At 48.7% G+C, this 21,243-nt stretch overlaps 7 protein-coding genes across 7 annotated transcripts; 4 read left to right on the forward strand and 3 right to left on the reverse strand.

Annotated features, from left to right (window-relative positions):
- Positions 1-332: 332 nt before the first annotated feature.
- On the reverse strand, positions 333-5,939 carry N7518_010415 (DNA topoisomerase 2; the record flags this gene model as incomplete). The annotated part of the gene is made up of 3 exons (XM_057191341.1): positions 333-5,399; positions 5,467-5,796; positions 5,862-5,939. The coding sequence occupies 3 exons, from the start codon at positions 5,937-5,939 to the stop codon at positions 333-335; spliced, it is 5,475 nt and encodes a 1,824-aa protein (XP_057037477.1).
- A 2,466-nt stretch (positions 5,940-8,405) lies between these two features.
- Positions 8,406-11,218, forward strand: N7518_010416 (putative GTPase activating protein (Evi5); the record flags this gene model as incomplete). The annotated part of the gene is made up of 4 exons (XM_057191342.1): positions 8,406-8,753; positions 8,817-9,424; positions 9,480-9,836; positions 9,904-11,218. 4 exons carry the CDS (start codon positions 8,406-8,408, stop codon positions 11,216-11,218), a joined length of 2,628 nt encoding a protein of 875 aa, XP_057037478.1.
- Positions 11,219-11,788: 570 nt separating this feature from the next.
- Positions 11,789-13,886, forward strand: N7518_010417 (DUF3405 domain-containing protein; the record flags this gene model as incomplete). The annotated part of the gene is made up of 5 exons (XM_057191343.1): positions 11,789-11,928; positions 11,984-12,201; positions 12,252-12,861; positions 12,913-13,747; positions 13,797-13,886. The coding sequence occupies 5 exons, from the start codon at positions 11,789-11,791 to the stop codon at positions 13,884-13,886; spliced, it is 1,893 nt and encodes a 630-aa protein (XP_057037479.1).
- Positions 13,887-14,199: 313 nt separating this feature from the next.
- N7518_010418 (uncharacterized protein) lies at positions 14,200-14,616 on the forward strand (the record flags this gene model as incomplete). The annotated part of the gene is made up of 2 exons (XM_057191344.1): positions 14,200-14,331; positions 14,401-14,616. 2 exons carry the CDS (start codon positions 14,200-14,202, stop codon positions 14,614-14,616), a joined length of 348 nt encoding a protein of 115 aa, XP_057037480.1.
- A 746-nt stretch (positions 14,617-15,362) lies between these two features.
- On the forward strand, positions 15,363-16,360 carry N7518_010419 (SDR family oxidoreductase; the record flags this gene model as incomplete). Its single annotated transcript, XM_057191345.1, has 5 exons — positions 15,363-15,438; positions 15,489-15,547; positions 15,600-15,974; positions 16,027-16,224; positions 16,277-16,360. The coding sequence occupies 5 exons, from the start codon at positions 15,363-15,365 to the stop codon at positions 16,358-16,360; spliced, it is 792 nt and encodes a 263-aa protein (XP_057037481.1).
- Positions 16,361-16,681: 321 nt separating this feature from the next.
- Positions 16,682-19,329, reverse strand: N7518_010420 (glycoside hydrolase family 92 protein; the record flags this gene model as incomplete). The annotated part of the gene is made up of 6 exons (XM_057191346.1): positions 16,682-17,261; positions 17,320-18,003; positions 18,056-18,873; positions 18,930-19,039; positions 19,091-19,123; positions 19,179-19,329. The coding sequence occupies 6 exons, from the start codon at positions 19,327-19,329 to the stop codon at positions 16,682-16,684; spliced, it is 2,376 nt and encodes a 791-aa protein (XP_057037482.1).
- Positions 19,330-20,181: 852 nt separating this feature from the next.
- On the reverse strand, positions 20,182-21,119 carry N7518_010421 (PHD finger protein; the record flags this gene model as incomplete). Its single annotated transcript, XM_057191347.1, has 2 exons — positions 20,182-20,906; positions 20,957-21,119. 2 exons carry the CDS (start codon positions 21,117-21,119, stop codon positions 20,182-20,184), a joined length of 888 nt encoding a protein of 295 aa, XP_057037483.1.
- Between the last annotated feature and the right edge of the window lie 124 nt (positions 21,120-21,243).

Genomic DNA, 21,243 nt, shown 5'->3' on the forward strand with positions numbered 1-21,243 from the left:
TGATTTGATAACTTGGAGTTGAGGGTTTGCATGTTCAAGTCAGTGTCCCTTTATTAGATTTGTATGAAACAGAATTGAAGGCCTCGATGGATTAGTTGACACTGTGGAGTTCCAAACAGCCTGTTCGAGGCTACGGTTGAAAGATTTACGCATAGAAAAGTAAAGATTGAACATCGCATATTCGCCTTGCATCCACTGGCTCTGCCAGATCTCCATAAAATACCAATAAAGTAAGACATGGAAATGAAAGAAAATAAAAACCAGAATAAAGAGCATCGCAAAAAAAAAGCAGAACATCGCAAATGGGCTTCCGACCCTCACTATTTCACTACTTAGTCGCTCTCATCTTCGTCTTCGTCAAAGTCATCAGCCGATGCTTCTTCATCGCTATCATCCTCAATGATATAGGACTTCTTCTGCTGTACGGCGCCACGAGCAGGACGGCCTGCAGCGGCGCGACGGGGGGCGGGAGCCGGCTCGTCGTCCTCTGAAATATCCACATTCACTTTGCCCGCCGGGGAATCCAAAATGTCATTAGCCATTGCGTCGATGTCATCCTCCGAATAATCATCCGCGATCCTCTTGCTTGCCTTGCTGTGCTTAGAACCATATGCATTGGCCGCCGGGGATAAAGCCGGGGGAGCAGACTTGGGAGCGGGCTTCGGAGTCGCAGCTGGCTCTTTCTTTGGGCGACCACGGGCCTTTGGTGCCGAGGTGGCGGCAGCGGCTTTCGGAGCAGCTTTAGCTCTGGGTGCAGCTTTACCCCGAGCAGTCGGCTTGATCGGCTCGTCGTCGTCCTCCTCATCATCATCGACGACCTTGGGGGCAGCCTTGGATTTGGGAGCAGCCTTCGCTCGAGCAGTTGTCTTGACTGGCTCCTCCTCGTCCTCATCATCGTCAACCTCTACGACCTTAGGAGCAGCCTTTGGCGCAGCCTTAGCTTTGGGAGCAGCCTTCGCTCGAGCAGTTGTCTTGACTGGCTCCTCCTCGTCCTCATCATCGACGACCTTGAGGGCAGCTTTGGATTTGGGAGCAGCCTTGGCCCGAGCATTTGTCTTGACTGGCTGGTCCTCCTCGTCATCTTCATCGTTGTTATCGAGCTTGACGTCCTTGGGCTTGACCTGGATGGAGCGTCGTGGGGAATTTTGAGGAATAAGCTTGCTGTAGTCAGTCTCATCCGGATCAAAATCGTCGTTGACCTTGGGAGACTTCGCGGCAGTCTTCACGCTGGAACTGCTTTCCGAACGGGGGCGCTCCGAGAATAGTTGTCGAGAATCGGCGCCCGAGTCAGCACCAATGCCTTTGACCATCATGCTGACGTCTCCAAGAAGATCATCACCGTTGTCACTGTCAGAATCGCTAGGCGCTGAGTATTTCACAGGTTTGCGAGCGCGAGAGGACTGCACTGCGGGCTTGGAAGCCTCGGATTTGGCAATCTCCAAGAAATCGTCATCCGAATCCTCATCGACACTAGCCTTAGGCTTAGGTCCTCGCTTAGCTGCCGGTTTGGCCGCTGCCTTAGCCCCTGCCTTGGCTGCCGGTTTGGGCTTTGGCACCTCATCCACATCTACATCCATCGGATCATCAACTGGCTGAGCTGATGCCTGCGAGGTCTGGGGAATGTTGTCGATATCGAAAAAGTCGTCTTCTTCTTTAGGCAGAGTCTTAGGCTTTGAGGTAGCACGGCTCTTCTTCGGAAGTATCTCCATGTCCATGTTGAATTCATCGTCCGAGTCAGTGCCGTCTGCTGCGGCCGATGGGGTTGATTTTGGAGGTTGACTGAGGAAATTCATCAAGCTGTTTTTGGGTTGCTCTTTTTTCTTTGCTGCGGCGGCCTTCTTTGTCTTAGGGGCCCCGAAGTCTTCGTCGTCTGGGTCATCACCACCAGCAGCAACCTTACGCTTGCGCGAAGCCGCAGCGCGACCACCACCAGTGGCCAGCTTAGTCGAGACACGACGGTCCAGGCTAGCCACCTTGCGGGCGCGACGGTCCTCATCCTCAAGCTGGAAGCGCCACTCCTTGATGAACTCCTCCAAATCGTGGGTCCAGATGTCCTCCTTGGACAGCTTGATTAAGACGTCGACCTCTGCTTCCTTGTCGCCAATCTGGCGAAGGAGCTTGTCCACACGCTCTTGGGTCAGCGACCACATAGGCATACCCAGAAGGTAGTCAAATGAGCTGGATAGCACTTGAGTGTCAGTTTCATCCAACTCCTCTTCTCCTTCTTCTACCACAGGCTCATCTTCGCCCATCTTAGCGGCCTCAGCCACCTTGGCAATGGGCTTGAAGCCCTTTTCCTTCAACTCCGTGATGAGAACAGGCTTTTTCTTCTTGGAGATGACTAATTTGCCTTCAATAATCATCTTCACGAAGCGAGCTTGGTTGCTCAGCTTCTCCAGATCTCTTTGTAGTTCGGCAAGTTGGAACTGCTTCCGTCGCTCGTAATACTTGAGACGGACAACATAGAACTCCTTGAGAATGTCATCGACAGTGGCGTACTTGGTGATGCGGCCCTCGGGGTCGAAAGCCACTAGATTGGTTGTTGCAATCGACTTGGTCAGCTTGAATTTTTCTTCCAAGCCTTCAGTCAGAGCAGCCTGCATGTGTTTCTCATCTAGTTGGATGATGAAGTGGACCTTGGTGTGAGTGTTGTAGTCCCTGTAATCCTTGATGAAGGATGGCACCTTCTCAGCCTTAATGATATCCTCAAGCTTGTCCTTGAAATCCTGGGTCCAGGTTCGAATAGGCAATTCGGTGATCTCGACCTCCTTATCACCACATTCCCTGATGATACCGCTGAATTTGAAGCGATCCCCACCGACGGCTACAACCTCACCGGTGAACCCACGGAACCAAGGCTGCATCGGCTGAGTCGGCTCGCCAGCCATCAGGCGCTTGAGATTGTTGACAATATCCTCAGGATTATAGTTGGGGATAGAAGAACTCCAACCAGTTCCAATACCATCCGCGCCGTTGATCAAAATCATCGGGACGACGGGCACAAAGACCTCGGGCTCAATCTTCTTGCCATCATCTTCGTTGTAAGTTAGTAGTGGTTCATCGGCCATATGGAAGACCTTGCGTGCAAAGGGAGATAGGCGAGTGTAGATGTAACGAGCACTGGCACAATCGCCACCACCTTGAAGTCGACTACCAAAGTTTCCACTAGGCTCCAGGCAGTTGATATTGTTGGAGCCAACAAAGGTCTGAGCAAGGCCAACGATAGTCTGCTGAAGGGAGACGTCACCGTGGTGGTAGGCTGTCATTCCGGATACATGGCCTGCCAGCTCAACTACCTTCATGTCCTTCTTCAAGTTGCGGCGGAAACAGGTGTGAAGCACCTTGCGCTGACCGGGCTTCAACCCATCGACAACGGAAGGAATCGAACGTTGGTTATCCGCCATACTGAACAGGATGAGCTCCTTGTTGATGAAGTCGGTGTATGTGATCTTCGCCACTGAATGATCCAGGAATGTGCCAGGTTTGTATTGACGAAGCCACTCTTTACGCTCATCAGCCTTCTTTTTGGAGAAAGCCAGCTCGATGAGTCCGGCTTCACCGTCTTGCATGGTGTGAAACTCCTTGAGGTGGCGATCGAGGTCGCGGAAATAAACCTGTGCATCTTCTGTGGTGCTGGTTCCCAAACCCTTGTAGTACTTGTGTTCCCAGCCGCGTTCGTGTTTGTGGGCTTCACGCCATTCGTCATGTTCGGGCATGGTGAAGAACGATTTCTGTTTGGTCGGGTTCTTTGGGTCACCCTTCCAAACCTTGATGATAGGAGTGATGAACTCAATGAGGAACTCAGGAATCTTGAGCAAGCTAGGGAACTGCGCTTGAAGGAAATTGATGAGCAAACCCTTGATGTGACTACCGTCGTGATCTTGATCAGTCATGATCATAAGATGGCCATATCGCAGTCCCTTGGTCTCGGTGTACTCCTTCTTGTGCTGCAGACCAATGAAGTTCTTGATGCTTTGAATTTCCACGTTCTTTGAGATTTGGTCAAAAGAAGCATCGCGGACATTAAGAAGCTTTCCGCGCAGGGGGAAAACACCAAACAAGTCTGGTCCAACGACTGCTCTGCCTGCCATGGCCAATCCCTTGGCTGATTCACCCTCAGTCAAAATGAGGGTGCAGTGGTGACCCTCTCTTGTACCAGCCTTGTTGGCGTCGACCAACTTCGGGTTGTTCATACGCGTGCGTCGGCCGGTATCACCCTTCTTCAAGATCTGGTCGGCCCTTTGCTCCGCGTAGTGCAAAATATTTGACATAACCTCAGTCTTCAAGACCTTCTTATAGAAATCTTCATCAAGGGGGCATTTGCTACCGAACTGACTGGCCTTTGTCGTCAATTGTTCCTTGGTCTGGGAGGTGAATGCCGGGTTGACAATCAAGGCCTTTACAAAAATGAAGATGTGGTTCCGAATCTGCGCTGACTTCAGAGTTGCTCCAGACTTGTTTTTCTTCTTCACCTGGTCGGACAAGCGGGTACAAATCTGATCGGCGATGTAGTTGACGTGCGTTCCGCCTGAGGTTGTCGCGATCGAGTTGACAAACGAGACTTGTTGGAATGAACCATCCGAAACAGCAAAACCAATCTCCCATCGAGGGTCAGGGCTACATGTAATAATTTCATCCTTGGAGGGAGGACCATCATCACCGCGCTCCTTGCGAATGGCTTTGGTGTACATTTCCATGTATTTTCGGAAACTGCGAATGGGGACACGTGTGCCGTTTAACTTGACAGCAACATTGGCCGTACCTGCCAAATCGTAGACTCGGCGCTTGACAAGGGCTTCGAAGTCGTCATCGATGCCATCCATACCGAACCTGGCAAAGTCTGGCTTGAAAGTGACTTTGGTGTAATCATCTCCCTTGGCATCTGTAATCTTTGCCTTGCCCATCTTCGTCATGTTCTGGGTCCATGTTTGCTTGTATTTCTTCTTCTGACGGGAGTCCTGGGTTTCGAGATTGAACTCTGTCGAGAAGACGTTACAAAGCTTGGCACCGAAGCCGTTGCGACCTCCAGTCACCTTCTGTTGGCTATCGTCGTAGTTGGAGGAAGTGAGCAGATGGCCGAAGATAAGTTCGGGTACGTAGATCTTCTCTTTGGAGTGTATCTCAATAGGGATACCACGTCCGTTGTTCCACACGCTGATTTCACCGGCCTCGCGGTCAATGGTGATCCGCATCTCGCTCATGTTCTCGTCGTTGTGCTTGTTATCGGCGGCGTTGACCACAATCTCGTCGAAGATTTTGTAGAGACCGGGGACGAAAGAGACATCGCGGTGCTCCATCGACTCGGTTACGGAGTTGTACACCCACATCTGCTGCGTGGTGCGTTCGGTGGATCCGATGTAGGTATCGGGACGTTTGATAATGTGTTCAAGTTGGGTAAGCTGTGTTTAAGAATAGATATAAGTATCCGGCCAAAATTATACCATGCTAGAAGCTGTGGGGACTTACTTTCTGGTACTTATCAGATGCATTCACACTCTTACTCGCGCTGTCGACAGCAGCGTCTCCTCCGTGAGACTCATTTTCAACATCGGCCAGAGGCTTTGACCCAGCTCTCTTAGGCGCAGCCGTTTTCTTGGCCTTTGGAGGGGTATGGGAGAGCAGAGAATCCGCATCGGACATTTGAATATCGGACACTTCGTCCTCGCTGTCCGCCTTAACCTTCTTCTTAGTGGCAGCTGCCTTCGCAGCAGGCTTGACCTTTAGTGTTGTCTGAGTGGTCTTTTTAGCGGCGGGTTTGGCAGCAGCTTTCTTAGGAGCCGCCTTGGGTTTGGGTTTCTGGGGACTATAATGTCAGCAATCTAAGTTGAGTCTGGTGTTAGTATATTGATGATAGTTCATACCGGTGCAGGCTCAGGGGCAAAGTCAGAGCTGCCTCCATCATCATCGAAGACCGAGTCTTCGTTCATAGAGTCATCCATGATAGAAGTGAGTGATTAGATGGAGCGTGATAGAGCGCTACGGGGGAAGGAAAGAGCCCAAGTCAGGCCTCAGAGTTGAAGCGAACGAATGACGCTATCTTTCAATGCCAAAGAGCGAGTCAATGAAGCTCCAGCATGCTCAAGTCGGAAATGATTAAAGCGAGAGGAGATAAAACGCGGAGGGGAAGCGCCTGTTGTTTTTTTGCCCGGGGAAGTCGCGACTGACAGGGGGCGGTGGGCAGTTTGTAACCACTCGGATGATAATTCTTCCTCACCGCCTGTAAATGTGACCCAAATAGGCAATTCACAAACAAACGAGGGAAAACAGGCAGTTCCAATTCGCAGAAGATGAGATAGAAACAGCTATCTACAGATTTATAGACTGCATGATTAGTATCTCTGACATGACATCCCTGTCTTTTACCCAAATGTCACAATGAAGTTAGCGCCAATACGGAGTTGAGTCTAAATGTGGGTGAAACCAGAGCAAGTATGGAGTAACTAGACTCCTTCAAATGTCAGATCTGACTAGAATCTATTTCTCCCTCTAGGATATAGGTAGGTGAGGCTTAAATCTCCCATATCCATAGCGTTGTACTTGATATAAAGTGACTATGAGGCCACATTGTGTGCCTGTGCACTACCAATAAGTAACACACATCAAAGAGATATCCTTGCCTATGGTATCCAACTATCTACCTTATCAACATTGATTATCTCTATCATCACGTTACCATTTACATATTCAATTAAGCGAGCATATGTCGTTGTTTGTCTCATTTGTGAATAGTGGCATAAACCGACCGCCCTTAGGATACCTATAAGAAGGTGGCCCTGCCCCCAGAACTTCCTTTTCTTTTCCTTCTTCTTCAGCTCTCTTTGCCTCTGGCTTAGATCAAGTGTAGTATCTGTTCTTATCAGTTTAATCGCTGATAGTTCTGCATTGTAGAACGTTATGATTATTCCAATATTTGGACCTCGCGATTTGGCCTCTGTGCTTGCACATGCCTCGTTGCACAGTGTCATTGGGCTTACACTATCCCCGATCGACGCGAACTCATTTTCGTCAACTGTTCGGCTTGTCCGGGCGCTTGGAGAAGATTGGATATTTAGAAATTACAACGAACACTGTAAGACTGCAATACAGACACTTTCCACCTTCCACCTTCCATTATTATTCTAGAGCAACCCCTGGTGTTCTCTCTATCACCCTATCACCCCTGGTCTTGTCTAGGGAGACCAGATTGCCTACCGTGCATTTCCCTCTTTATCACTAGTTATGTATGTTGTCGTTGGTTAGTTAAAGTCATATGCTATGACACGTCATTCTATCATCCCGAAATTCTTTCTAGTGGATACAGGTACGGAGTACTGGATGAATATAGACAGCCATCAACGCCACTCTGAAAATATATCCGAGAAACTCCTTGAAACCTCGAAAGGTGGATTGGAAGACCACCCAGGTCTGACAGGCGGACCGCATGGACCTCACTCTGTGGATCTCTGGGAATAGTCGATGGTGTGAGGCCCAGGGGTGGTTCAGAAACCTACAATATAGGTAGAAAGAAGTCTGTGTCAAGTCCTTTTCGAGTCAATCAATGATACGGTGTCCGAAGTACAACAACGTTGGCCAGCCTCAATATTGAGGTGAACGGACAAGCCAGGGGTGGTAATTGTATTTCAATCTCCGCTAGGGGCGCGACCAATCAATTCGGCTACATTTAAGATATTAACCAATCAGAGCTACGACAGATTACAGATGGATATTTTGATGTATCAAAGATATAACGGTGTACAATGACGGTACCCCTTTGGCCTTTGGTCTTTCAAATATGAGAGGCTGTACTATGTACCTGCAGGCAATATGCAGTTGAAATAACTAAACTTGAGACATTCAGATGACTTCAAGTATCTGAGTACTATGTATGTATAATTGGAACATGCAATACTCCGTAATGGACTCGAAATTCCTCCGATACCAATTTCGGTTGATGTCGGGGAACTCTGATGGGTGAAGAGCGATGGAATTGGCCCTTATTAACTACATTCATACAATTTACAGCGTAGTGACAATATCTGTAGCCGTTTCCTCCAAGATTCCATAATCTATCTATTTCAATGGTCAAACAGTCGGTGTATGAGGATGATCGACGGGGCCGAGACTACACGAGGGGAAAGGTAAAGGGGGGCTAACGAAATAGGTGGGATCTCTCCTGACTCCCTTTTTTCTTTCTCCAGCCTTTTCTTCTTGTACTGGATACAAGTTTAGAATCATATCCAGGTCCCACTTCTGCTGGAAAGAATCCGTTTTCTTGAATACTCGAAATTGTGAAGTGATCCGCAATGCAGTTGAAACCCGCCTAAAATAACCCTGTCCGATATCAACATTGTCAACAATAACGCGTCTACATCCTGCAACCCCCAGTCACATACTCGATTCTCAATCACGTCACAATATTCACAATAATGGAAGGTTTCGAGCCAACATCTTCTAGCGTTGGTTACGCGCCGAACCATGACTCAATGGTCACCGTCGCGTTGTCCGATAACCAGTCCAGTTCAGAGCACACCCAACCGGATTGGCGCACTCTTGAAATTCCTCCAACCCCAGTGGAGATGACTCATCTCGAGAAGGAGAGTGAGGATTCCTTTGGGCCGATGCCATTACGGGACGCAGCGAGGACCACCCCGACTCCCGAAACCACAAGCGCAGATAAGGCGGGACAGACTAGGGAAATGTTTGACAGTGAGGTGAATTGGGAGAAGCTGGATAAGACCGAAGAACAAGAACCGCGTGGGGAGGGGTCCGATGAAGTAAGTGTGACAAGCTTTCGCGGAATTCTAGAATGGGTGCTAACATTCTTGGCCTAATTTTAGTCCACAGCCCTGCTTCTCGCTCGACTTGAACAAGAAAACAATGCGTTGGTGACCAACCCCAAGTCGGGAATATCCGAGATTCCTCATGACAAATACCAGCGGCAGTCCCGCTCCGAGTCACTACACCATATCAAGCGACTCATTCGGGATCCCGCTCGGGCAGAGCTGCGATACTCGCAGTTACCCCCTCCTCCAATGACCGAGTTGGAGTTTTGGGCTGCATTGGTTGCCGATTACCACCGGACTGCCCAGCGTTTGCCGACATTGACCTCGAATAAGATCCAAGGGGGTGTGCCTCCGCCATTGCGAGGAGTAGTGTGGCCTAGCCTAGCGGGCGCACGCGATCCTAATCTGTTAAATGAATTCCAGAAGCTTTCGGGCGAAAGCAGTCCGTACGATGGGCTGATCGGAAAAGATATTGGTCGCAGCTTTCCCAATGTTGCAATGTTCCGCGACCCGAACGGCGAGGGTCAACAGATGCTCGGCCGTGTGTTGCGATGTTTTAGTCTGTACGATACTAAGATTGGCTACTGTCAAGGTCTTGGATTCGTGGTGGGCCCCCTGCTCATGCACATGACAGATGCGGAGGCCTTTTGTGTTCTTGTCCGGTAAGTCTCCTTGGACGATGATATAACTTGGAGAAGTACTAATGACATATTGTAGCCTCATGGATCACTATAACCTGCGAAGTTGCTATCTTCCAGATCTTTCGGGTCTTCACCTTCATGTTTATCAATTCCAAAATCTTTTGGCACGGCACAGGCCGGTCCTGTTCCAACATCTCGAAGCACTGCACGTTGAGCCGGTCTACGTATCGCAGTGGTTCCTCTCATTCTTTGCGGTGGCTTGTCCGCTCCCTATGCTTCTCCGAATTTATGATGTTATCTTTTTGGAAGGCGCATGCGAGACTTTGATGCGAGTTGCACTTTCCCTGATGCAGCGCAACGAAAAGAGAATTTTGGCTTGCAGTGAATTCGAGGATGTGATGCAACTATTATTATCTCGAAGCTTGTGGGACACGTAAGTTTTGGACATTGCACAAAGCAAATCTTCTAAACAAAGAACTCGGCTAACCCGTGATATTCAGATACGCCTTCAATGCTGATGATCTCGTCAATGACTTCGTGTCTCTCACCTCTCTCGTGACGAATGAAAGTCTCCAAAAGCTTGAAGCCAGCTATAACCAATCGAAGGGCTCACCCTCCGGACCCTCCTTTCCGCAGATGCAGGCAACGGCCTCTGGCTTCCTTGGGCGGTTATGGGCTGGCTCGTCAAACTCCCACAATTCGGTCAAGTCACTCAGTCCAAATAGTAGCCCGTCAAGTCAGAACATTCGTCGCTCTACCTCCAAGCAGAGTCTGACCTCCACTCTCAACTCTATTGATACTACGTCGGACGCAAGTACTGCTGCGACCGAACTATCAGCGCCTGTAGCTAGCGTCGATAATCAAAAACCGCGCGCGAAATCCACCATGTCTTCGCATCACAAAGACCGCGACCTCCATACCCAGATTGAAGAACTCCTGATGGCCCTCAGCGATCTTCAACGCCAACAAGCTAACCTCACACGTGAACTGCAACAGGAGAGAGAAGAGCGAGAGGAAGACCACACCCTGGCCAAGGAGATGTTGAATCAAATTAGAGAACAGCCGGCTGAGACACAACCGGCCGAGTTAGTAACAAAAGCCGAAGCACGTTTTGAATCCGTCCAACCGAAGCGTATTTCAATCACCCAGACCAAGCTCCAGCTCAATGACGATGTTGCTCGATGGAAGGAAATGCACGAGGTGGAAGCCGGTCGTTGCTTGAACCTCACCCGGCGCATCGACGATTTTGAACAGGAGAACTCGTCCCTCAAGGAGCAATTACGAGAAGCTCGGGGCCGGATTCAAGACGGGTATCGGGAGCGACAGCGGCTCGAGCGTATGAACCGGGAGCTGCGGATCCTCAAAACTCCTATATCGGAAACGCCGCTAGACACAACGTATTCTGCGATTGAGTCTGGCGAGTCTCAATCTCCCACTAGTGGTCTGCGCGAGTTCAAGCTCTCCCGCACCAGCTCCACAAAAAGCCCCACATATAACAGACGGACAAGCAGCCTGGGTCTCCAGACCGTTTTGTCGACGGAGAATAACAGACCTGCCGCCGAAGAGACGTTGCTGATGGAGTTGGTTACTGCCAAGACGGCCGAGGCAGTTGCTCGGCAAGAGCTTGAGGAAGTAAAAGGCAAGTACGATTCATTGCGGAGAATGCTCAAGACCTCCCAGGGGGTAAATATTATTGAAACCCGCCATTCCTTTGTTGGAGTATCGCAGTCGCGGATCAGCTTGGCCAATGCCCCACCCAATAACACTGGTGGGGGGTTCTTCAGTGGATGGGGTCGGCGAACTGCGACTGACTGACATCAAATCCCATGATTTTGGAAGAGATGCGATACGTGTAAGCATATTGGAATGCCTGTTTGATATGTGCGTTTTTCTTTTTTTTTTTTTTTTTTTTTTCATATGTCAACTGGGCTGATATTGGAGCTATGGTTTTTATCGATCTTGTTAGTTTAGTATTTGAGTACATATGGATGTGCATAGCGATCACTATCCCTATCAAGACGAGTACGAGTACGAGTACATAAAATTAGGGCTACGAAGATCAACATAAGACAAACAGCAGATCCAGCGGGATCCGAGATGTCAAGGTAAGGCCATTAATTTATGGAAACACCTTGAAGGGCATTAATTGAGACCAAAGAATGTAACATAGGAATGATCTCTACTGTCCTTTACACTGCTCATTATTCTCTTGGCTCGGAGTCTCTCGGCCTACACGCGTTGGTCTCTCTCTACGATTGGCCCAACACACATGATAGAACCCATAAGCCGAGCCAAGCCACTAGCCCTGGGGGATTCTCAAGAGCTACAAAACTTGCAAGGCTCCCAGATTAATGTTTTGCATCTTTGTAGATTTTGCACATTCTAATGGATTTCTTCGTGGCGCTGCGGAAGTTTTTCGGTTCTCCAAGGTGCTGCTTCGCTATCGCCGCCCTGTGCCTGGTGTTTTTTGTCGTTCCCTATTCCAGAGAAGCTCTAGTAGTTCCGTTGCGCGTGAAGCTATCAAAGTAATTGAAGATCCCTCTTTTCTCGTCTCTCTTGGTCCATTCTGATCTGTATCAGCCCTACAGAACAACCCGTTGATCCGTTCCCGAGCGCTTACGCCACTCAATCTCGAATTTCGGCCCAATTAATCAATGACCCCTATCCACACTATGATAGTGCGGAATGGAAATCGACGTCGAAAGGATCGTACCAGCCGTGTATTGGGCCCCAAGGACGACTCCTGAGCCGCAAAGATGAAGATATGATGATGAGCGGGTTTCGCTGGAATACTTCAGGTGCGAAGAGGAAGATTTGAAGAGCCGGCGGGGAACTAATCGTCAAATAGATTTCCCAACTCCCACTTTTGGATCGTATGAGTCGTGGAATTTGAACAACAGTCTCTGCGCCGATCGCTACTCCCGATATGGTGCATATGGTTTCCTCGAGGGCAAGACCACCCGCCACAATTGGAATGGTACATTCGGTTCCGACGAGGCCGCCGAAATAAACTGGGAGCAGGTGGACTGGGCCAATTTGCAAAATGAGTGTCTGCAGCGCAATAGTATTCGCTATCGCACGCAACCATCCGAAGAGAAGATAATCGCTCTTTACAAATCATTGGATTCGGATGTGCAGCCTCGCGAGCCCCTGAATGAAACAGACAAGACCGTCCCCCGGACAGCCGTTATATTGCGCTCTTGGATCGGCATGAAATACACCGAGAATGACTTGTATCACATTCGATCTATGCTGATGGAGTTGTCACTCTACTCAGGTGCAGAATATGAGCTTATTCTCCTGATCGACTGCCAGGGCGAGAAATTGCCCGAAGAGACCGATTATGCCGCCTGGAAGGCATTCAAGGCAAAACATTTGCCGCAGGAACTGTGCAGCCTGGCGGTATGGTTTAACGAGGAAATGTTGAATGACTGGTATCCTGGGATTGATGTTCATGTGTATGTGTTGGCCCTTCAGAGCTAGACATGCCCCTACTGACACCCTATTAGAGCTATACTGCAGTATTTCCAGCCCACACAGATCTTCTCACGACTACACCCTCAGTATGACTACGTGTGGCAGTTCGAGATGGACTCGCGGTATATCGGCCATATGTACGACCTTTTGCACAAGGCAACAGAGTTTGCGAAACAGCAGCCACGCAAGTATCTGTGGGAGCGCAACTCTCACTTCTATATCCCTGCTGTTCATGGCACCTGGGAAGAGTTTGTGAAGAAGGTGGATCAGGAAATGCCTGGCCATGACAACAGCAGTGTTTGGGGCCCTCATCCCGCGGAAGGAATCGACATCGAAGGGCAAGCTATTATCCCCCCTGTGCCACATCCAAAAGATGAGCCAGGGAGCTGGGGTGTAGGTGAAGAAGCCGATCTGATCACCTGGCTGCCTCATTTCAACCCAGTTGGTACGGACTGGCCTTTCCGTGACCGTGTCTTCAATTTCCCTCAAGACCAAGAGACCCCACGCTGGGCAGCTGTTGTAGCAATGTCTCGCATCTCGGCACGACTTCTCGGCATGTTGCATAAGGATAAGGTGAAGTCCGGGGTTGGTCTCGCGTCCGAGATGTCTCCTATATCCTGGGCTCTGTACTATGGCTTGAAAGCGGTCCAAATTCCTCAACCGATTTACCATGATGCCAAATGGGATCCTGAGGAGTTGAACCGTCATGTCAACCCGGGCGAACCTGGCAAGGTCAACGCTGGGTTCGACAGCATCTGGAGCTGGGGTCAGCACGATAATATTATACACAATACGACGTTTATGTTCAACTCCGAATTTTCGGAGAAGCTATACAGAGCCTGGTTGGGCTATGACGGTGCCAAAGAGGTGAGTTATTGTTCTTGTCTTGACATATTCTGATGCTAATCGTGTGCAGTGGGAGAAGAACAACCCTCGACTCTGCCTTCCTCCTATCTTTCTACATCCAGTCAAAAACCTCGAGTCTGTGAAGACAAAGGGTAGTTGATTCTTTACCTGGGCGTTTTCAAATGACTTTTTCTGCTTTTATGGTCATATACCCCAATTTGATAGAATAATGTATATATTATAGAGGATCAAAGTGTCCAAATGTATTTTTCTTCTGTTTGTACTCATCCATGTAAGTTGAGAGAGACATGCCTTTCATAGTTGTTTGCTATTGATGCCAATATAAAAGGTCCTACTCGAGCTCTCTCTCACTTCCTCTCCTTGTTCATTCTCGACTTCACTACTATTATCTATTCTCCCACAACTTCACTTATCATACTCAAAGAGCTCATACCTGGTTATTACACTTTCAAATGGCTCCAACTAAATCAACCCCAGCCTCAAAGGCTGGGAAAAGCCCATCCAAGCCAAAGGAACCTAGAGATTCCGATTTGAAAAAGCAGCTCTTGTTCCTGTGGGCCTGCCACAAGATCTCAGGTATTCAGGTTGGTATTTTCTTTTGTTCGGCCTCACTTGAACATCTGGCCATGAATTCTAACAATATCAACTTACAGGTTGATGCCCCAGCCGTCGCTAGACACTTTGGCATCACGAACCATGCTGCTAGAATGAGGCTAGACCGCCTGAGAAAGAAGCTTGATGAAATGGAAGCTTCTACCAAGAGTGATGAAGATACTCATGCGATCAAGGACAAGGATGATGACTGCAAGGCTCAGACCAAGCAGACCGAAGTCGATCCCGAGGACGAATGTGACACGATGAGTGATTAGGGAGAAAAACCGAACAACATCTTTGAGCATTCGGTGTCTTCTTGATATTTGATCAGATACAAAGCACATGAAGTCTAGCACCTCTTTTTTTTTTGCTATACTCTACGAAATGGAGATAAGGTAGAGACCTAATTATTTGAAGTCAGTAAATTCACTAGAAGGAGAATAATTAATTAATTAATGGCTATGTATTCTTCTGGGTAGTTCTAGTGTCTTTGTTCCATTTCCCTTTCTTAGTCCTCAGCTCCCCTTCTCTTCCTCTCCACCTCTCCGAGCTCCATCTTCGACAATGGAAAATACAAAGTCAAACGAAGCCCTCACTCTCCTCTGGGCTTATGAGCTCAACAGAGAGAATAAGCAGTTGTTCAAGGGACTCAAAAAAGTGAATCGACGTCTCGATGCCTCTCACCCAACCGCGTCACCTAGCCATGCAAACGGTTCAAATCAAAACAACGAGAAAGCGAACCAACAACCGAAAACATCAAAAAAATAAGAGTCTCGGTGGGCATCGAGTGAGACAGGGCGTTCCAATCATCAGCGTCTAGTCGCTTTCGCCAGGAATTACCTTCAACAGGGTTAGACTGGATTTGGCTGCAGGAGGAAGCCGCAATGGTTGGAGACACGTCAGAGCTGAACAGATGCGGGGATTAAGAGGGACATGTCAGGCTCAGCTCCTCCCTTCTCTATTAATCTTCGATTGAGTTTATCCTATTATCTCGAGTGCGAGCAACAGCCAATACGACATAATGGTCCTCGCACAACCCCCAAACCAGCATGTTATGAAGGCCTTCGACCTCACGGGCAAGGTCGCAGTTGTGACTGGTACGGTAGCTCCCAATTATAAAGGCCTCTCAAATAACACTTCATCACAGGAGGCGCCCGTGGAATTGGTCTTGAAGTCTCGAGAGCGTTGGCCGAAGCGGGTGCAAATGTAAGCCACACTACCTTACGCTACAAAACAATCAAACTAACAAACTGCAAAGGTCGCCTTGATCTATTACACATTCGATGCCGCTGATGCAGTCGCAGCCGAGATTGCATCTACTAACAACGTACGCGCAGCAGCGTACAAAGCCAACGTTGCCGTCCAGTCTGAGATCGAGGCGGTTGTGCAGCAGGTCGCGAAAGATTTCGGGAAACTTGATATCATGGTCGTCAACTCTGGGATTGCCTCGAACACTGCCGCCGAAGACTACACCCCCGATCAATGGCACGAGATCATGAAGGTCAATCTTGATGGTGCTTTCTATTCTGCCCAAGCTGCCGGCCGGATCTTTAAGACACAGGGTCATGGAAATGTTATATTCACGGCCTCTGCCAGCGCGACTCTGGTCAATCTTCCACAGAAGCAATCGGCGGTATGTTCTCTATTGGAAAGACTCATTTTTCATGTCGCTCATCCTCGAATAGTACAATGCGTCTAAGGCAGGAGTTGTTCAGCTCGCCAAGTGCTTGTCTGTCGAGTGGGTTGACTACTGCCGAGTCAATTGCATCTCCCCTGGATACATCGCTACTGAAATTCTGTTCACCTTCCCCAAAGAATGGCGCGAAAAGTGGCTTGACTTGATCCCCGCCAAGAGAATGGCCGAGTCTTATGAGTTGAAGGGGGTACGATTCCACAAATCCAGTTCCCTAGAAACCAACTGACAATCCTATCTAGGCCTACGTGTTCTGCGCTTCAGATGCGTCTAGCTATATGACAGGTGCAAACCTCATTATTGATGGAGGATACACTTTGCCTTAGGTTCAGCGAATTACGATGACGACTAGTTAACTAAGTAGGACTCTCATGAGTCAACATTGCCAGGTAGTATTATTTCATATCCACTCTCACTTTACAAGTACTAGTTATTGTTGAAAATGCAGTATGGTTTATACAGTCTTTCAATGATAGTATCAAAATCTTTCAAAAAGCAGTATAAAAGACATCAAAAGAGATATAGTTCATAGTGTCAAGTCGTGAATATACTGATAAAATATACTGATAAAAGTAAACTGCTTATCAGAGAGGCCAACAATCTCGAAATGCCACTCTCTCACCACAGTTGCTCCTCAAATCAACAATTCATTGATAATCGCTCAAACTCGGCGGGAGATCCTGAACACGAGTTCCCCATTCACTCTCCTTAGGTCCCAGCACAAGTTCAAGAACACCACCCTCAGCGAAAAAGTCATGGCTAATCCAATTCTTTGTCCACGGTTTGTCATTCCACTTGGCACTTTGGATATAGATGGACTTGTAACTAGGATCGAAATTGATGTTGCGGATAGTCGCGACCTTTCCAGTGAGGGCGTTTCGAATGCTGACTTCTTTGAAATAGGGCGGAGTGATCAGGTAAACGTCCTGACCCGGCACTGGCCAGAGGCCCATCATGCTCAGAACAACAAATGATCCCATGGCTCCGCTATCGTCGTTACCGGCGATACCATTGACTGTTGTGTTGAATTGGGATGGAATGTAGAAATGGCTCTGCTTTGCCGAGAGACCTGGCCGTCCCGAGTAGTGGAATTGATATACGGGTAGGAAGGCCTGTTCATCTCCCACGTAGAGCAAACCAGAGTCATGGAGATAGCTTAGTCGAGAGGTGAAGGATTCGGCACCGCCAAGCGTCTTGATAAGAGCGCCCATGTCGTGGGGGGCATAGCTGTAAGCAAAGCGTTAGTTTCGAGTTCAAGAAGCATAAAGCAGAAGTGAGGACCCACAAGGTATACATCCACGCACTACCTTCATAGGTCTCATGGCCATCAGGATTGAGGTAACATCCGGTGAAGTCTAAGAGAGGACTACACAAGATCGGGTCCTGGTAGCGCCATGTGCCGTTCGTGTATCGAGGTTGTAGGAATCCGGTGAAGTTGGTATCAACCCCTTTGATGCTTGACTTCTGGTCGGGTTTGAACATGTGGACCCAGTTTCCAGACCGTTTCGTATACTTCTCATAGTCAGACTGGTGGCCCATGCCCTGTGCCATCTCGGCAATGCAAAAGTCGTTGTAGGCATATTCCACCGTCCGCGATATACTCCGAGTGTGTGTACCTTCGCCATCAGGATCATAGTCATCAAAAGGAATATAGCCGAGATTTTTCCAACTCCGCAAGCCACCACGGCCTTCCACATCCCAGTTTTGAGGCTCCACCTCTGCGTCCTTGACAACAGCTTCATATGCAGTGTCCCAGTCAATGCCTGGAACCTTTTTCAGATACGCATCTGCCATAAGCACGTCTGCGTTGGACCCGCCCTGTGTGAATCCCTTGCAAAGCGACATGCGACAATCAGGCAGATACCCTTCATGTCTATAGGTGTCGATCAAGCTGCGCATCATGAGGGATTGTGAGAAAGGATCAACCAGGGTCAGCAGTGGATGAATGCTGCGGAAAGAATCCCATATACTGGGCGTATCATTAGCATGCTAGTCATCTGTTTCGAAGCGGGTTGGCTCACCAATAGTAGCTATCATAATACGGCTCGTCACTTTCCCAAAGAGGGTTCTCACCAGTATAGTCTTGCGGGCTGATGAGTGCTCGGTATGCTCCACTCCAGAAGACTGTTTGTAAATCTGGTGAAACTCCATCTGCTTCCACGGAGACGACATCCAACTTCTTTCGCCAAACAGATTCAGCAGCGGAAACGGTGCCCTCGAAGTCAAAGTCGGGTAGCTCTCGCTCCGCATTCGCACAGGCCTGGTGAACACTTATGAAGCTAACGCCAACGCGAGCGAGAATACTGCTGTCTTTGGGGGCGTGGAATCTGGCAAATGTACCAGCCGAAAGAGTGGATGATGTGTCAGACCCGAGTGTCAGCGACCGACTGCTGATGTTTGCTTGGTTTTTCTCCCAGATGCCTGTATCACGAAGCTCTGCTCCTTTGAAATCAACGCAAACATATGACTTGTAACTGCCAATACCAAAGCTCGGGCTGAAAGTGCCACTTCCCGTGAGACGCCCAGTTGATCTGTCCACGTCGGCACTTCCACTTGTTCGAGATTGAGGTAAATCCATCAAATCCAGAAGAACTACTGGACTGAGCGACTGGCTGGAGGTTTCATTAAACGTGAACCGGTATAGAGCAGATCGATTTGTGGCTGTCATTTCCGCATGGACCCCATTCGCCAATGATATGCTAAAGTATCCTGGACGAGCTTCAGGAGACTCTTTGTCCCAGACAGCTGCTCTATCCGATTTTTGCCATTTGCACTGGTTAATATCGTCATGCGGGCAATTTTCTTGAGCGAAGATGGGGAAATTTCCCATTGACGGGGACTGTGAAATCAGTCAGATACAGGGCATATTCTCCGATAGTCTGCAAAAAAACTTACACCGCCAGTCCCAGAATCATGCATGTGTGAGAATCCGGTCACAACCTCCGTATCGTAAGCGAAGCCAGCTTGATTCTCGCCTGCAGTGTCCGCCACCGCTTTGGCCATACCTGCGTTTGTTAGCCATGTTAAATGAAAACAAAGGGTATCGTATGAATTACCAAATGGCAAAGTCGCACCCGCAAATACATGGCCTGTAAGAATTGTCAGCCTTTTCTGACAAAAATGCTCGTCATATTCAGGACAAACCTCCATTCGCGGTGCCAATCAAAGGATCGACATATTTCAAGACGTCAAAGTCATCCGAAGAATGCTTTGCGGCGATCACGTTGGAAGCATATAGGGCTGTTACGATGCCACCGAAGATGCACATGCGGAGGGAGTGATGCTGTGGTAGCATAATGGACCCAGAGATTATCTACAGCCATACACAAGAATAATCCAAAAGCTGTCCAGGTTACAATTCAGACGTAGAAAAGACGCGTTCCACGGAATTCAAGCTCCTTATAGGGAATTGGCAATAAGTCGCGGGGGAAGCATTCCGGGCCAGATCGGCATGCGAAGTGCCCTTCGAGGGAAATGAGGAAAAATTAGGAAACTGCCAGTCACCTCCTTGGTTCCTTGCACTTAGGCCAAAATGAAATGCAGGAGCAATTCCCCAGTGGATGTAGTATCGACGCTCGACCGAAATGGTGTCACATCTACCGTATCTGGTCCCAGAATACACCCTGCCACGCTCATTCCCCGCATGGGAAGAGGTCAAGGAGCGAAAACCCGAAGATACGGAGAGAAGACGGTTGAAAAATCCAATAAGAAACTTGATAATGTCCGAGTTCCACAATGACCGGGTTCCTGACTTGTCGATCGTTGAGATTGAGGGGACGCCAATTGCCCCGAGATGCGGGGAACGCAGTCTCTCCAGAGGTTGATTCGTCCATTTCGAGAGCAACTTCACTTCATGTAACCTTCTCCGCGCCATTTTATCAAAAATGGAGAGCGTGACGGTGACATGATCAAATTACGACCGGTCGGGAACTTTTCGGCGAAATGCACGGTTTCCAACATGCATCTAGAACGTCGAGGAAAGATGTTCGGCAAATATCGAGGCCATTGAAAGTGATCGTGTTGGGTGAATCGAGAGCTCGGGACATTCAATGCTTGTTCTTTTGCTGCAGTTGTAACTCTTTATCATTATTTCAACTTCCTCGTTGAGTATACGTCAAAAAGGCTTCGTGCAGCCAGACACGAACAGTCAAAACATGTCAATGGCAAGGCTGTCCCAAGCCTTCACCCTTTGCTCAGACACCGGTTTTGAGATGATGCTGTGTGGAACTGTCGAAGGGCTTGGAATACTAGACTCTCGCGGTGAGTCCCTGGAATCAAGATACGCTTTGATTTGTGCATTCTCGCGCTGTAATCGTGAATAGTCCTCTCGGATGTTCGTCTTGTCTCGTATCGATGCCCGATATGATTCAATCTCTTTCATAGCCATTCCCAGTTGATGCTTGAACTGTGACGATTGGGCATGGCGATCTGTCTCAGCATCTGGTAACGCTAGATATTCCAGAAGCCGAGGGTACATCTCTGCAATAGGATATACCTCAGTTGGCGTACCGCGAGCATTGACTTCATCAATACGGTTCAAAGTAGGGGGATGCATCATCCCCGAGGCCGTTGAGGATTTACCCCGTGATGCTGTTGGCGATCTATCGCGACGAATTGAAATGTTTACAGATGACGTGTCTGAATGGCTGTTTGGGGTCCCTCCAGTGCTTGGGGTTGGAGATGGCACGGGGAACTGGGGCGGTGTACGATCCCAAGCTCTTGCCCGGCAAGATGGACAATGGAAGTTATTTGCAGAGCGAACCACATCCATTAAACATGCTGTATGGTAGGACCTACAGCAGGTCTGGCAACCAATCAGACTGTCGGGGAGACGGCACTCCCAACATACTATATTATGAGGTCTCCCAGCATCTGCAGAATTAGTTACCAGATTCACTAGTCAATTTGATATGGTGACACACCAATCCATTCGCGATATACGCGGATTTGTTCTGGTCCTGAAAGAACCGGCTGTGTTGAAGATATTGAGCCCCAACGTATCCGATCGTGGCCTTCAATATACCGGATCAATGGGGAAGATGTGTCATATTGTCTATCAACGAGAATTGACGGTGTTCGCAGCATGGTGTATGATTTTTTTGTAGAAAAGAAGCAAGTGACGACAGGATGTACAAGGGAAAAAGGTCACCAAATTCCGAGTTCCAAGCGAGAAATTCCCGGGATATTATGTCATCCCCCCTTCAGCCCG

The sequence above is a fragment of the Penicillium psychrosexuale genome (assembly GCF_028828465.1).
Source record: "Penicillium psychrosexuale strain IBT 29551 chromosome Unknown utg000006l, whole genome shotgun sequence".
Lineage (NCBI taxonomy): Eukaryota > Fungi > Ascomycota > Eurotiomycetes > Eurotiales > Aspergillaceae > Penicillium > Penicillium psychrosexuale.